Source organism: Monocercomonoides exilis (genome assembly GCF_001643675.1).
Source record: "Monocercomonoides exilis strain PA203 chromosome Unknown scaffold41-876177, whole genome shotgun sequence".
NCBI lineage: Eukaryota > Preaxostyla > Oxymonadida > Polymastigidae > Monocercomonoides > Monocercomonoides exilis.
This window is the reverse complement of record NW_027150586.1, coordinates 463,569-479,173: the sequence shown is the minus strand read 5'-3', so window position 1 is coordinate 479,173 and position 15,605 is coordinate 463,569. Positions and strand designations below refer to the sequence as shown.

Here is a 15,605-nt window from a genome sequence, read left to right as displayed (position 1 = left end):
AAACATTTGTTTTTGAAATAGTTCTGATAAATTTTTGCATTTGAACACTATATCTCTTCCCATAGACAAACAACCTTTGAAAAAATCTATATGCCGGAAAAAGTTATGATTTCAATAATAATCACTCATATGTGTCTTTCTTTTTGAAAAATCACAAATGGGACAAAATTACATGCTTAATAAATTTTATTCATACATCATTTTCTTTTATTTTTCTCAATTTGTTAATTTTGCTTATCTTTTTGCAGAAAATCAAAGATTTTTTAATGCTTTTATGAAGAAAAAGTTTGCCACAAATAATTGTTTTTTTTTTAAAATACAAGGAAGCCTGGGTGACGTACTGACTTTTGACGTAAACCTTTCGATTCCTGACTGACGTGACAAATGTTTTCACGTCAGTCAAAAATTTTTGTGAAATTTAATTTTGATTTTGAAACAAAAATCATTAAAAATAAAGAATCCATTTTTTTATTAACTTGTTCAATTTTTTTTTTTTGAATATCATTATTTTCTCAAATCATTAATACCATAACATGATTTTCACTGACGAAATGGTCAAAATCGGAATTTTGAAACTTCTTTGACGTCAGTGACGTCACGTCAGGTTACTCAAAATGTTAAAGTTGGAAGAAGACCTGGAAAATGAAAACTTACCGAAGGAATTACAAGAATGTTTAAGTAACGTTTTAATTGTTTGCTCAAATCTCACAACAATTCTCACAATAGGGTTAACATTTTATATGTCAGAAAGATATTTACGAAAAGACAAAAAAGAAAATGCATGACACAGGATGTCAATTTGTGAAATTACAAAAACAGTGCGAAACGAAATACGGACCAGGTTTATGAACTTTTTTTCGATTTTTTTATTTTTTAATTTCTTATTGTTTTTCTTTGTGAAAAGTGTATGATCATCCTCGAAAAAAAATGAATTTCTTTCTCGAATTTCATTTGAAGTTATCGGAGAATCATTATGGATATCTCACACTCTCGTTGATGAAAATGGAACACCAAAAAAAGATTGCCATAAGTATTACTTGTGCCCTATTTCGAAAGAAGGATTTCCCTGCGGTGTATCAGGTCGAAGAAGTCATTCTGTGGTTGTTAATCATAAATGTGAACTATTGAAACACAAAAATATTGTTCTATTCAAAAAAGCATACGATCCCATATCAATTTGCAAAGATCAAATGTCTCTTTCAATGTCAGATGGCTCAACAAGTGTTTCAGAATTACAAAAGCAATTCATTTCCTTGATTTGCCGATGCAATTCTTCGTTTTTGGCATCATCATCAAAAGAAATGAATTCGTTTATTTTTTCGTTGATCAAAGCTGGACAAAGTAACCCTTCGCTATCATCAACATTAATTTTCCCATATTTAACACGCAAAAAAATCGCCCACATGGTTCTCAAAGAAAAATCCAGAGTGGTGAAGGATAAGGAGTCAACAATTAGAAACAATGGAGTGAGCATTATGTTGGATGGAGCATCAGTGGCGAATCGAAAGATCATTGTTGTTACAGTATCAAAATTGTCATTTGACAGCAAACCATTATTTTGGGGATTATATCCACCATGCGGAACTACCAAAGAGTTCAATATCCTTGTTAACAATCTAATTTATGAATTCAGTCAATATAACACAATTGTGAGAAGTTTTTGTACAGATGGGTTTTCTTCTCAAATCAGAGCAATAGAGAATTTCAAAAGTCAGGAAAGCAATGCAGATTCAGTTGAAGAAAAGCATCAGAGATTTATTCCTTTTCATATTTACTGCTGCAATCACTTGACAAATTTGGTTATCACAAATTTATTCACAAAAGTTCCATTTCTTTGTGATCTCAAATTAAAAATGCTAAATTTTTCTCAAAAAGCCCATACTCTGCCATTGAAAAACCTTCTGAAGAAGCGTGCACCGACTTTTGTCTCAACAAGATGGAATTCATTGTACGAAATAGCTTCGTTCATCAGGAAAAAGAATCAAATCATTCAAAAGGAAAATTTATTAGACACGGATATCCTTGTGGATATCATCAAAGCAGAAGTGTTCTTATTCCCTTTTCATTTGCTTCATATGAGATTCGAAAATGATAGTATCAAGTTAAGTCAAGTTTTCCCAATTTTATAAAGATCTTTTGAGTTTTTTTTCTATATTTTGAAGCTGGTTCAGTTCAAAGAAGAAAAATGGAGAAACTCTATTGCGAACTCGCTTATATTGATGCATAATTATTTTTTTGTGGGAACGCGCGGTGAATATATAGCGCTTTCGTATGCTCTGACCCCAATTGGCATTCAGTTGGTTCGAAAACAATGCTTTCCTCTCAGAAACTTTTCAACACCATCTTTCTTTGTGAATGAAGCTGAAACCTCTTGTCAATCCTCCTCAACAAAATCTTCAGACTTCATACACATAGCTTCATCATTATTTCATCCTTTGCCTTATCCTGTTGACTTAATTGCAAATGAGTTTTTTTTATTTTTTATTTAAATTTCTTTAACTTTTGTTTTTGATATTGATTGCACATTTTTTGAAACATAAAATGGATTATGAACCCCAGTCCCAAGCTGCATTTCAAGATAAATCAAAAAGTCAATCAGGTTTGAAACTATTGAAATTAATTTATTTGCTGCATTTAATGCTTATGCACATTTATATGTCTCTTGAAGAAAAAAATGAATTGAATGGCATTCTTTTGTTGATACAGCAACTAGAAGAAACTGATCAAGAAACGTATGGGAAGAGAAACGAAAAGAAACTTGTCGTTGGAGAAGAGGATGATGAAAGCGACGAATTTGGATTATTAGAAGCGGAGGAAAATTCAGTTGACGATATGTACGATTTTTTATTTGAACAAAAAAACCCAAGTCAAACTCAAATCGGGAAAGATAATTAAATATTCACAACGTCTGTCGTTTCTTCAACTTCAAGCAATTCCAACTCTTCAACACCTTCATTTGTAAATCTTAATTGTTATTCTTCGGCAAGTGTTTTTTCACAGGAAACAATGAATAAAACTCAAGAGGAACAGACGGATGTTGATAGAGTCCTTGAAGATAATCAGATGGATGAAACAATATGTTTGGAAGATGACATTCACTGTCACTATCATTGTTCTTTTGATGGACATCAGTCAGAATTAGATGAAGAAATAGATTTTGATATTGAAGAATTATTTTCGACTGGCAAATTTCCTGTTATCACAGAATTCAATGAAGAAAAAGAAAGACAAAGCATGAAACAGATAGAGAACACGTTATTTGTTGATTGGTTTCCAAGGCTTGATGCATATTTTTCGAAATATGCAAAAAAAGTTTTGGGAGGCATGGAAAAGGAATACTCAGAAGGTTGCAAGCTGCTGTTTGAAAGGCAGATGAGATCAAAGCCGGATGATTTATATGAAAATAACCCAGAAAACTTATTACCAAGTGCTGGCAGCATATGGAAATATTCAAACCGTTTATTCTGGATTGTGCCTTTCGTTAATTGTTTCCCCCTGTAGTGAAGCCAGCTGTGAACGAGTTATTTCCAGAATAAAAAACATCATCGGAGATCAAAGATATTCTTTTAACATGCAAACACTTGAAGCAATCCTTCACATTTGAATTATTTTAGTTTATGTATCATTTTTTCTCCATTTCAATTCTGTTTTCACTTCGAACAAAGCCTTTCTAAAAATCACACTTGTTCATTGTTCTAAATAAATATTTCGATTGAAACATTTCAATTAATTTTAATTTTGAATCATCCACAGGAAACAAAAGAATGACGAACAAAACTTAAATTTGAAAATGGAATGAAAAGAAAAACGTTAGCTTTTTCCGTTGTTGGTTGACGATGAAATTTCAAGTTTAAAACGACTCTGAACAAGTGAAAAAATGAGCAATTGTGATACTTCCTAAGAAAAAAAATAAAGAAAAAATGAGAAAAAGAATGCGTGATTAAAATTCTTTCGTATTTTGTTCAGTCCTTGGAATCCATAAGTATGATTTCTTCTTTGCAGTGCATTGATATGGATGTTGTGCGATTTTTTTTTGGAAACTGTTTCATTTCGAAAGTCTGTCCACATGATGATCATTTCTTTTCATTTGCTGAGTGCGTTCAAGAAATGAATTCTCATTGAAAAAAGAAAGGAGGGAAAAAGGTGGACTCCGAGCGGAGTTAAAAAAATTGAAATGAAAAGAGATTTTTGTAGTTGAATTGTTTGAAGTGAAGAAAGAGAAAAATAAAAAAGAAAAGAATGATGAAAAATTCAATAAAGTTATCTGTTGTTTCATTTAGATAATTGACTTGCCAAAAGTCAAAAAAAACGTTCTAAATTGATTTCAACATATATTTCTCTTGCTCTGTTTTTTCTCGCACAATTTTTATTTTATTAATAACGAGAACTGTAATCATAGTTAATTTTGACAAACAAGTGAGGAAACTTGATGAACGCCAGGTCACTGAAAGGATCATGAAAGACACTGTATTAAACGATGGATTAATAAACGATCATTTGTTTTTTCATGAAAGTGATTTACAAAAAAGATGATAGATGAAAGACTTCGAGCTTATAAATGAGGAAAATGTTAAAAAACTTTTTATTTATTTATTATTTATATATCATTATTCATATTAACAAAATGAAGGAAAATAAATATCACTTTTTTTTTTGAAAAAGAGACACAAACATAAATTGAATTTTGACATGATTATCAAAAAAAAAAAAAAAGAATGTGAGAAAACATAGCTTTTGATAATCAATATTTAACATTTCTCATTTATAAAAGCATTCATTGAATAATTTCCGAAACAATCTGAAAGTTAATTATCAAAAAGAAATTGTCTAAAACGAAGTTTTATGAAACCTTGTGAAAGAATGATCGAATCCTTCCAACACCATTTTTTTCAATCACTTTCCTTTTCAACTCTTTTTTCTAAACTTCTATTTCATCTTTCCCCTCTTCCTTCTATTGTCTTGAAGAATTTATAAGGAATTTCAAGCTTCGAAATATCAGCCCATTTTTCAATATTGGTTGTTGAATCTCCTCCTTAATAATATCGACGGACTCACTTTCCAGCAATTCAACAACCTTCACAGCTCTTTTGTATGTTTTTTGTTAAAAATATGCATAAAAGCAATTCTCTTTGAAATCTTTGTGGTTATCCCTCGATGCTCGGAACACATTTGAAATAAAACCAAAATGCCTAACAAACAATTCTTTCCACGAATTGCAACGGATCAAGTGCAAAAGCAACATATTTTTCCATCTCTTCAAAAAAATTTCCTCCTCAGTTTTTCGTTTCTTTCCTCTTCAATCTCTCTCTTTCCTTCTAGATTTCTATTCAGCTCATCCAATTCTCTTTCCGATTCTCTCGCAAAATGCAGCTCGTTCACGATGCCTTTTTCCAAGCCGTATGTTATATTAAATCAGTTCATCGTAAAACTCCTAGCAGAATGATGTATTAGTCTTGTCAAATTGATGAGTTCATTTAAATGTTGGATTATCTCTTTGAATTCATTCAAAAAGAGTTCCTATGACATTTTCTAATGAAAAAAAGAAATAAAAGTCAGTCTATAAAAGAAATTTATCAAAAATATTTCAAAATTGATATTCAAAGATGTCCAATGAAAACAATACCATTTTCACTTCTTTTTTTGTTTTTTCACTTTCCGCTTTCTTTAAGGAAGCTTTAAGAAAGAAAGGCACACTTATTGATATCAATTTCGAATTCAGCCTGTTGTGAAGCAAAAGACAGCATTCGCACAGATCAGCAAGCCACTTTTCATTCTTTTCTTTCTTTTTTTGTCTTCACCAATGATCATGTCCTCAAATTTTGCTTTCGTTATAAAAAAATCATTTCATTCATTCCATAACTTTTTCAACATTCTGCAAAATCCCTTTGGCTTTACCAGCCAAGTTGAATTTCTCAATGAAAATTTCTCTTCTTCTATAATTCAATTCAAATTGTAGAACAGATCGATAGAATAAATTTATACTAATTCTTTCTAATTATTTCACAATTATTTCATTAATTTCTTAAGTTTTCTTTTTATGATCTTCATCATCGAAATCTTCCAGTTCAAAAAGCATTTCTGCAAAAAAAAAAATAAAAATGGAGATTTCAATGAATAAAAATTCAAAAAGATCAACAACTTCACACAGCAAAATTATCATGTGGTGTTCAATTTCCGTGCTTTCACGATGAAATAACAAATTGAAGACAACTCAACTATCATTAATTTTGTTGAACAAAAAAAAGTTGAAAGATATGTTTTGAAACAACACAATCAAAAATTATCGATGATCATACCAATGTTCATTCATTCCATTGAGCTTTTACGCCTTTTCTTTGAATGGAACAAAAGAATGATTTGATTTGTTTAAAATAACTAATTTTAATGGGATATATTGATCATACGACAATTTTCAAAAACATGTCAAATGAATCCTTATATATATATATATATATTTCTTTTGCTTTTGAAATAATTTCCGTAATTTTTTTTTTTTTTTTTTTTTTTTTTTTTTTTTTTTTTTTTTTTTTTTTTTTTTTTTTTTTTCGTGAGGTGGAAAACTGGTGACGGACGTGACAAACTTTTTTTTCACGTCACCCAGGCTAAAATACAAGAATTTTGTCTCAAATGGAATTTCAGAATCAAATCTCTCCACAATTGACAACAGACATCACCGGAAATAATGCTTCAAATTCTACAGGATATGTTCATTAATTGAAACTCTCGTTTTGTTTATCTGCATTTCTTTTGAAACATTCAAATTGATCAAAACATCCATAACAACAAAGAGAAAAAACAAAATATTCTTTTTCTTTGAAATTTCAAGTCGAAAAAGTTATCAAAAGATAGAATGGTTTGAATGCATATATTTCTTTCATCTTTTGTGAGTTTTCATTTTTCATCCGTTTTCTTCAATCCAATCAAATGAACTTTCATTGTGAATATCAAAATGGTGTTGTTTTCTTCATTCAATTTTTTTTAAAAAAAAATCTGAAAATAGGAAACAAACAACACAAAAATGTTCACAGGTTTGCAATCATTGTTGCATTTGAATTCTGGCTCATTTTGATTTAACTATTTACTATTAACAGAAATGTTTTCTGAGTTTGAAAATGACGCAGAAGAAGGGCAAAAACAGAAAATCGAAGAAATAAATGAAATACTTGATGAAATGGATGAAGCAGAATTTTATTCCATTTTCACAAAAGAGATGTTTGAAAAAATAGATCAAATGATTGAAAAAAAGAAATTGACTTTAGAAAATGCAATTTTGTTGTTGAAGCACATCGGATATCATAATGTCATCGTCAAGTTCTTTAAATTTGATTTCCATGTGTCTTCGCTGCGTTTCAGAATTGAAAATATGATTACTGAAGAAGAGAAGAAGAAAGAAGGGAAAAATGAAAAACCTCTTGTTGACCTTTGCGAATGCAATCTGCTGCTCTCTAACGGCTTTATTTCAGAACCTATTATTTCTGTTTGTGTGACTTACGTTCTGAAAGTTGCGATGAGCAAGGAGGAAGGCGAAGAAGCACGAAAAGATGTGGAAATGGCATTATTGGCTTTGAGTAATACAATGTATTATGTATGAACATTGTTATTTCCTTTTTGTTATAAACTTTTTTCTCATATTTTTTATGAGTTTATCGAACAAAAACTGTATTTGAAGGAAATCAAAGATATTGTACAATATCATCAGGAGCATCGCAACTTGACACGACTTGCCTATCAGTCTGTTTGGCAGTTTTTATTTTGCAGATTGTTATGTGATAGAAGATTGGAAGATGTTATTTTGAATAAACTGCAATTTGAGAGAGAGGCAATAAGAGAATTGGAAGAGCTGACGAAATGCATTGATTGGAAGAAAAATGAAGATAAATTGAAGGAAATGGAAGAAGAAAATCTTTTGGAGAGATGGATCATAGCTCTGAATATTTATTTTAAAGAGTTCCAAATACGAAAAAAAGAGCATGTTGTTCTCATTGAGTGCATTGTTCAGATTTATCAAGCATCAAGGAGCAATTACATAGAAATTTGCAATTTATGCATTTGTTTGCTTAAAGTGATATTGATCAGAAAGAATGCGGAAATTGAAGACTTGCTGAAAGGCGGAGCAGTTGAAGCTGTTTTGGAGGAGATACAGAGGCCAACATTAGACGACGAAATGGTTTATCATATTTTAATGTTTTTTGTGAATGCTTCAAGGCGATTGAAAGAAGAGGAAAGAAAAGAGATGAAAAGGAAAGTGTTTGAAAAGCTGGAAGAAGAAGGATACGAAGACACCATCGCAAGTCTTTTTGAAACGTTTGATTTTCTTAACAGAAAATATTATGATGAATTATCGTTGGATATTTCTAATTATTTTGTGAACATTTGAGAAAATGAGATGCATTTCACTTTGAAACTCAAAAATCAGATGAACTGTGAAATGGCAAACCAGTGTTCCTAATCCTCCAATATTTTGTTTTGAAATTATTAGCTTTGAAAGCCTAGAAATTTTTATTTAATGAGTTTTAAGAATATTAGAATGTTTTTTTGAAGTATCAATTATTTTTTTAGCAAAGAAAATAAAAAAAAAAAAAATCAACATGCTTGGTTTTTTTTCTAACAATTTTTTTTCTTTCATATTTTTAATCATGTATTCCTTTTTTTGAAAAGTTCATTCTTCTTTAAAATTCTTGATAATCTTTGAAAAAACACTTTCATCTAATTTTCAAATTATTTTTTTTGTCTTTTCAAGTAAATGTGTGTTCTGCACAAAATATATAAAAAAGGAAATGCAAAAAGGTGAAGTGAACGTGAAGGGAGATAAATTATAAATACACAAAATAATCTGGACAATTCTCAATCAAATAATAATCACCAAATAAACCTTCACAAACATGATGGCACAGCCCAATGACGCAATTTTCGTACCCTTCTTCTTCCATCTTTTCAAAAACCTTCCTTTTCAACATTTTTCTTTCAACTTTTTTCTTTTCATCATCTCCCTTTTCTTTCAGCCGCCTTGAAACATTCATTAAAAACGACGTGTATACTTTTACCTTATCTTTATTCAACGTTGGTTGCTGAATCTCCTCCAAAACGAGGTCAATGGCTCCTCCTTTCACCAAGCCATCAATTTTCATATCTCTATCATCTGCAGTTTTTAATAGATAAATGCATTGATCGCTAATTTCTCCGAATCTTTCCTTTGTTGCTCGAAATAACTGAACAATGCTGTTGATAAGCCCTGAATATTCTTCATTCCACAATTTACAATTGTAAAAACTAAGCTTCAATGCTTTGATCCATCTCATCAAAGCAATTTCTTCTGTCTCTTTTTCTTTTTCTCCTTCCTCCCCACATTTTCTCTCCCAATCCACACATTTCGTCAGCTCGTCCAATTCTCTTGCAGCCTCTCTTGCAAAATGCAGTTCATTAACAACCAAGCTTTCCAAGCTTTTGTCATTGTGCAATCTGTGAATCAAAAATTGCATTGTAGACTGGTAGGCAAGTCGTGTAAGATTGTGATGTTCCTGATGATATTGTACAATATCTTTGATTTCCTTCAAATACAGTTTTTGTTCGATAAACTCATAAAAAATATGAGAAAAAAGTTTATAACAAAAAGGAAATAACAATGTTCATACATAATACATTGTATTACTCAAAGCCAATAATGCCATTTCCACATCTTTTCGTGCTTCTTCGCCTTCCTCCTTGCTCATCGCAACTTTCAGAACGTAAGTCACACAAACAGAAATAATAGGTTCTGAAATAAAGCCGTTAGAGAGCAGCAGATTGCATTCGCAAAGGTCAACAAGAGGTTTTTCATTTTTCCCTTCTTTCTTCTTCTCTTCTTCAGTAATCATATTTTCAATTCTGAAACGCAGCGAAGACACATGGAAATCAAATTTAAAGAACTTGACGATGACATTATGATATCCGATGTGCTTCAACAACAAAATTGCATTTTCTAAAGTCAATTTCTTTTTTTCAATCATTTGATCTATTTTTTCAAACATCTCTTTTGTGAAAATGGAATAAAATTCTGCTTCATCCATTTCATCAAGTATTTCATTTATTTCTTCGATTTTCTGTTTTTGCCCTTCTTCTGCGTCATTTTCAAGCTCAGAAAACATTTCTGAAAAAAATAATAATCATTATAATCAGAAAATTCAAATGAATGTTTTCAAACCAAAAAACTTCTCTATTCTGGACAACTCCAGAATTGCTCCAGTGCACCCATCAGCATTATATGAGCTCATATTATTCATAGCAATAATTTCTCAAATTGTTCGTCACTTAATGAAATAAAAGGCAAATAAAAATATCTTTGATAGCTTTGTTAAATGAAAAGATAACAAACACAAAATCAATTGCTTCGCTTTATAAAAATAAGTGTGAAAAAAAATGTTCGCCAAAGCCAGTGATCTTGGATGGAAAAGGATAGAAAGCAAACGTTTTTGTTTCTCTTTGATCAAACCAACAGGAAATCAATAAGTGAAATAATTCATTATTTTATTTGTTTTGAAACCTGTATCGCATTTCAACTTGATTTGGAATTGAGCAAATATATTACACAGAAAAATAAATTGACTGAAGAGAGAATGATAACTTTTAAACAGCCAAATTCAAAAAAACGAAAAAAATTATTCATTCTTTTTTTCAAAGCGAATAAAGTTCAAAGAAAAGAACACAGATTATTTGTTCGCCATGCATTTTATATTAGCAGTTTTCTTGTCTGACCTTTATTCCCAAGATGACTCAAGAGATTATTTAAAATGAAGGAATTGATAAATCAAAAATCAGAAAGAACTGGTGATTCAAAGCAAAAATAGAGCAAAATACCGAGCGATACAACAAACTTGTTTCATCTCGAAATAGGCAAACAATGCAAATGCGCAAAAGCTATCTCAACCACCAAAGATGCGAGTTTCATGATTAGTGGAGAATCAACAACAACTGAATCAAGCATTTTCATTTGTGGTTTATCAAACGCTTTTCACTTGAAAAAACCATTTTGTTTCAATTGAATGGTGATTGGATGAGAAATACAAAAAGAACAATTGCGATGAGCGGTATTCAAGAGAAAGCAAACCAATTACACTTTTCTTCAGTTTACCAAATAATCCAGAAGAAATAAATCTGACAATTCAAATGCAGAACAAAAAGAATGAAGAAAGCAAAAGACGTTCTGATTCTTTGTCCAAGACTTCCTTTTGCACAAATCCAATCTTCTTTGACCAAACTCGAAAATTCTTCTTTCAACTCACTGACCACATCTTGAAACAAGAACATTTAAAAAATGAATGGACATCACTATTTATTATCTCTTCAATCCTTCTGTTTTTGAAACGGAGAAATCATCAGAAGAAAACTCTGCCCTTTCAAATCATTTCTCACCTGATTCTTTCAGAATGCCTCATCTTCAACATTGTTATCTTCGATGAGCACATTTTCGGTTTCTCATTATTTTCAACTTCAATGATGAAGCTACAATTATCTAATCATCATTCAAAATCAAAACCATTCGAAACTACATCATCGTGGACAATTCGAATTCTTCTGTTGTAAACACAAATAGAAATAAGTTTTTAAAGCTCTCCATGAATTCTACAGACATTTACGATGATTGAATGAAGGATTCATTTGGAAATTTTTTTCTTCTCTTTCTCCTCCTACTCTTCTTCTATATCTTTTTATTCATCTTCATCTTCATCATCTTCTTCTTTTTTCTCTTCTCTTCTCTTTGTTTCATTTATTTCCTTTCCTATTCAGTTTATTTCTTTTCCTTTCTCCCTTCTTTTTCTCTTCCTTCAACATTGAAAGTTTCTATGCTTCATTCAATCCGCATGTGATGTTTCGCAATTGACAACGCATTCTTGTACCACCTCTGATAACGCTGAATTCGAGCAAATTGAAGAAGATATGGCGATTATGACAAAAGAACGAATTATTGAATCAATTGAAGTCGAACGGACAACTTTTTTCTTGGAAAGCATTGAACGAAATATGACATTAAAGGAACACAGAAAAGCAAAAGAAGAAAAAGAAGAATACAATGATGATGAAAGCATTGAAGAACATAGCCATTTAAAATCATTAAAAAACTGCTTTGTTACTCAAATAATCGAGATGATGCAGAAAAGTTTTCTGCCTGCTCACTTTAAAATGCAATTCAGGTGCAAAATAAAAAACAAATGAAGCAATTTTTGCTTGCTTTGCTATCTTGTCGAAAACATGGGCCGAAGCCTAAACTGTTGGCTTTTAAGCGAAATTAGAAATAGCTGTAGCACTCTTGTCAATGCTGCTGACATCCTGTTTCATTGCTTTTCATTCATTTCTGGATTTTTTTCGCAATAAAAATTCTGCTTTTCTTGTCCAAAAATACCCCAAGCCGCTCCACTGCCTTAAATACAAAAATATTTCATAATTTTGTTTGCTCCAACTTTTTCATATAAATTCTTCTTCGTTTGTCTTCGTTTAATAAACTATTATCTGAATTTGTTACCATTTCTTGCACCAAATAAAAAATTATAATAATCATGTATCTTACGTAACTTCATTTATATCCAAATTGCTACATAATAATCAGCTCCGTTCTCATCGAGTTGCTCTCCAAAGAGGAGATTGGCCATTTCAACAATAACTCATATTCCTGCACTTTGGAGAGGATACGGATGGAAATATCTTCACAATCAATAGAACAATAAAAAATACATACATTACGTCTTTTTGTGTAATTGATGAAATTGTTGTATTCCCCTTGGTCATCCAATTACCAATAATCATCAGACAGAATTTCAGAAACATTGCATTGCCTCGTTTCTTGTTATCTCCACAGGAAATAATATTCCTAGTTCTGCAGAGAATGGTCATTCCCTGTTCCCGCATCAAGCAAATAATAATCGCAGCTCAATAATTCTTTATGATCATGGATTCCATAACAACAAACTTTGAAATAACAAAGCGTTCTTTTGCTTCTTAATCACAAGTCGAAAATGTCTTCGCAAGAAAGGATGGTTTGAATGAGTTTTTTTTATCAACTTTTTTTGAATTAATTTGTCATATATTTCTTCGATCCTAATATGTGTATTTTTAATTTGGATGGAAATGATGTTGTTTTTTTTTATGAAATATGTAAAATAAAATGCAGGAGATATCGTCCAGAGGTAAATTCAATGGTCCGCATTCATTGTTTCACGCAATTCCAGATGATTTGATTTTCTTTCTTTTTTCATTTCAGAATTATTTTCTGAGCTTGGAGATTGCGATGAAGATGAGCAAAAACAGAAAATCGAAGAAATGATTGGAATAATTGATGGCATGAATGAACAAGAATTAGAATCCATTTTCAAGACAGAGATGTTTGAAAAAATAGACAAAATGATTGAAGAAAAGAAACTGCAATTGGGGAATGCCACTTGGGTGCTGAAGCATATTGGATATTGCAATGTGCTGAAAAATATGAGATTTGATAACTTTTATCTCACTAAATTGAGCGGAAGATTTGAAAAGATGATTGTTGAGGAAGATAAGAAAAAAGATAAAAAAAATGAAAACCTTCTGGTTAATCTTTGCGAATGCTGTCTTCCGTTTCATTTCACAATTTCTTCGGAGTTGGCTTTAATATGTGTACCTTGCCTTCTGAAAGTTGCATCGAAGAAAGATGAAAGCGAAGAAGCACAAAAAGAAGTGGAAATGGCTTTGCTGGCTTTGAGTTACTTTAGTCAATTTTTTGTATGAACGTTTCTGTTTCCTTTTTGATATTGTTGTTATTTTTCTTTTTTCTGATTAGAAAGTGGAACAAGAACAATATTTGAAGGAAATGTTAGGAATCACTGAATATCATCAGGAGCATCGCAATCTTACACGACTCGCCTATCAATCTGCTTGGCAGTTTTTGATCACCCATCTTCGGGTTTACAGAAGCTTGAAGGGAGAGATTGTGAATGAGCTGTATTTAGCGAGAGAGGTTGCAAGAGAATTGGAAGAGTTGATGAAATGTGTTGATTTGATGAGAAAAGAAGAGGGAAAAGGCGAAAAAGAAGAGAAAGAAGTGCTTATTTTATTGAGATGGATCCAAACATTGGACTGTTATTTTTCCAAGTGCGTATTGTGGAATGAAGATTTTGTTTGGCTATTCAGCAGCATTGTTCAGTTATTTCGAGCAACCAAGGATAATTACAGAGGAATTAGCTATCGGTGCATTTGTTCCTTGAAAAAAGCAGCAGAAAGAAGAGTCGTGAAAGTTGAAGACTTGCTGAAAGGAGAAGCTATCGATACTGTTTTGGAGGGGGTGCAGCGACAAACATTGAATGAACGTGCGGTTTATAATTGCTTGGGATTTTTTATGCACGTTTCAAGGAAATTGAAAAAAAAGACGGATAACAAAATGGAAGAAGTTAAAAGAAAGGCAACAAAAATGGAGATATTCGAAAAGCTGGAAGAAGAAGGATACGAAGATACCATCACAAGCCTTCATGAAACTTTTGAGTTTTTTAAAGGATATTATAATCATTCATTTTTGTTGCATATTTCTGATTATCTTGTGAATGTTTGAGGAAACACTTTGAATTTTGCAACTCATTTAATAAACTAACGAATCTTTCTTCCATTTGTTCGAAAAATGAAATTACTTTCATGTGTAATTAGTTTTATCTTAAAAAAAAATTCTTCATTAATAAAATTAATATTTTATTTTTTTGAATTTAATGTTTTGAAATCCTTCTCCAAAATTAAAGAATTACATTTGAAAAAAAAAAAAATAATCGTTTAAACATGAGATTTATTATCTTAAAGAAATGAGAAAAATAAAACTTTAAAACTGAATTCCAATTATTTTTGAAATAAAATAAAACAACGACAATAATATCGCATATTTACATAATTTGTGATTGCTGATCCTCATCTTCGTTTCCAGTCTTGGATTTCTTTGGAATGAGAGCGCTGTGGATGTTGGGCATCACACCTCCCGATGGAACGGTGATGTGTGACAGAAGTTTGTTCAGCTCTTCATCGTTGCGGATGGCCAACTGGATGTGTCGCGGAACAATTCTCTGCTTCTTGTGGTCGCGCGATGCGTTTCCTGCAAGCTCCAACACTTCCGCTGTCAAGTATTCCAAAACAGCAGCTAAGTACACTGGTGCTCCTGCTCCAATTCTCTCGGCATAGCTTCCTTGGTGCAGCAGACGGTGGATACGCCCAACTGGGAACTGCAATCCTGCACGCTCTGAGCGAGATTTTGATTTCTTGTCTCCGTCGGCTTTCTTCACGCGCACTGGTGCTTTCTTTGCAACCTCAACACGCTTCTTGTCTGCAGCTGGTGAATCGACTTTCTTTGCTGGCATGATTATTTATTCTCAAAGATATTCTTTCTTTACTTGGGTTTTGCCATTTTCTCTCCTCCCTTTTGTATCAACACCTTTCGATTTCTTCCTTTTTTGCGCACAATTATCTCTTATAAATCATGGGCCAGATCTTCATTTTTGAATATGTTATTAGTGATTATGAACCAAATAATTGTTGTTATTATGTTGTGAAATTTGAAATTATTTTCGTAAAGTTTTCAAATGTTTTGTTTAATTTTTTTGCTCATTTGATCTTGAACCATGAATTGT

General features: G+C 31.5%; 3 protein-coding genes across 3 annotated transcripts; 1 reads left to right on the top strand and 2 right to left on the bottom strand.

Annotated features, from left to right (window-relative positions):
* The first annotated feature begins 6,791 nt into the window (after positions 1-6,791).
* MONOS_18671 (uncharacterized protein) lies at positions 6,792-8,583 on the top strand. Its single transcript, XM_067871712.1, has 4 exons — positions 6,792-6,853; positions 7,001-7,028; positions 7,092-7,585; positions 7,643-8,583. The coding sequence occupies exons 1-4, from the start codon at positions 6,851-6,853 to the stop codon at positions 8,375-8,377; spliced, it is 1,260 nt and encodes a 419-aa protein (XP_067722548.1). The 5' UTR covers positions 6,792-6,850; the 3' UTR covers positions 8,378-8,583.
* A 127-nt stretch (positions 8,584-8,710) lies between these two features.
* MONOS_2129 (uncharacterized protein) lies at positions 8,711-10,250 on the bottom strand (the record flags this gene model as incomplete). The annotated part of the gene is made up of 3 exons (XM_067872028.1): positions 8,711-9,575; positions 9,633-10,126; positions 10,181-10,250. The coding sequence occupies 3 exons, from the start codon at positions 10,248-10,250 to the stop codon at positions 8,814-8,816; spliced, it is 1,326 nt and encodes a 441-aa protein (XP_067722547.1). The 3' UTR covers positions 8,711-8,813.
* A 4,410-nt stretch (positions 10,251-14,660) lies between these two features.
* On the bottom strand, positions 14,661-15,373 carry MONOS_2128 (Histone H2A). The gene has a single exon (XM_067872027.1). The coding sequence runs from the start codon at positions 15,333-15,335 to the stop codon at positions 14,868-14,870; it is 468 nt and encodes a 155-aa protein (XP_067722546.1). The 5' UTR covers positions 15,336-15,373; the 3' UTR covers positions 14,661-14,867.
* Between the last annotated feature and the right edge of the window lie 232 nt (positions 15,374-15,605).

Coding starts and splice junctions, on each gene's coding strand:
- MONOS_18671 (XM_067871712.1), top strand. Junction 7,029..7,091: donor CAACACAAAAATGTTCACAG/GTTTGCAATCAT, acceptor TACTATTAACAG/AAATGTTTTCTGAGTTTGAA. Junction 7,586..7,642: donor TGAGTAATACAATGTATTAT/GTATGAACATTG, acceptor ATTTTTTATGAG/TTTATCGAACAAAAACTGTA.
- MONOS_2128 (XM_067872027.1), bottom strand. CDS start 15,335: ATGCCAGCAAAGAAAGTCGATTCACCAGCTGCAGACAAGAAGCGTGTT.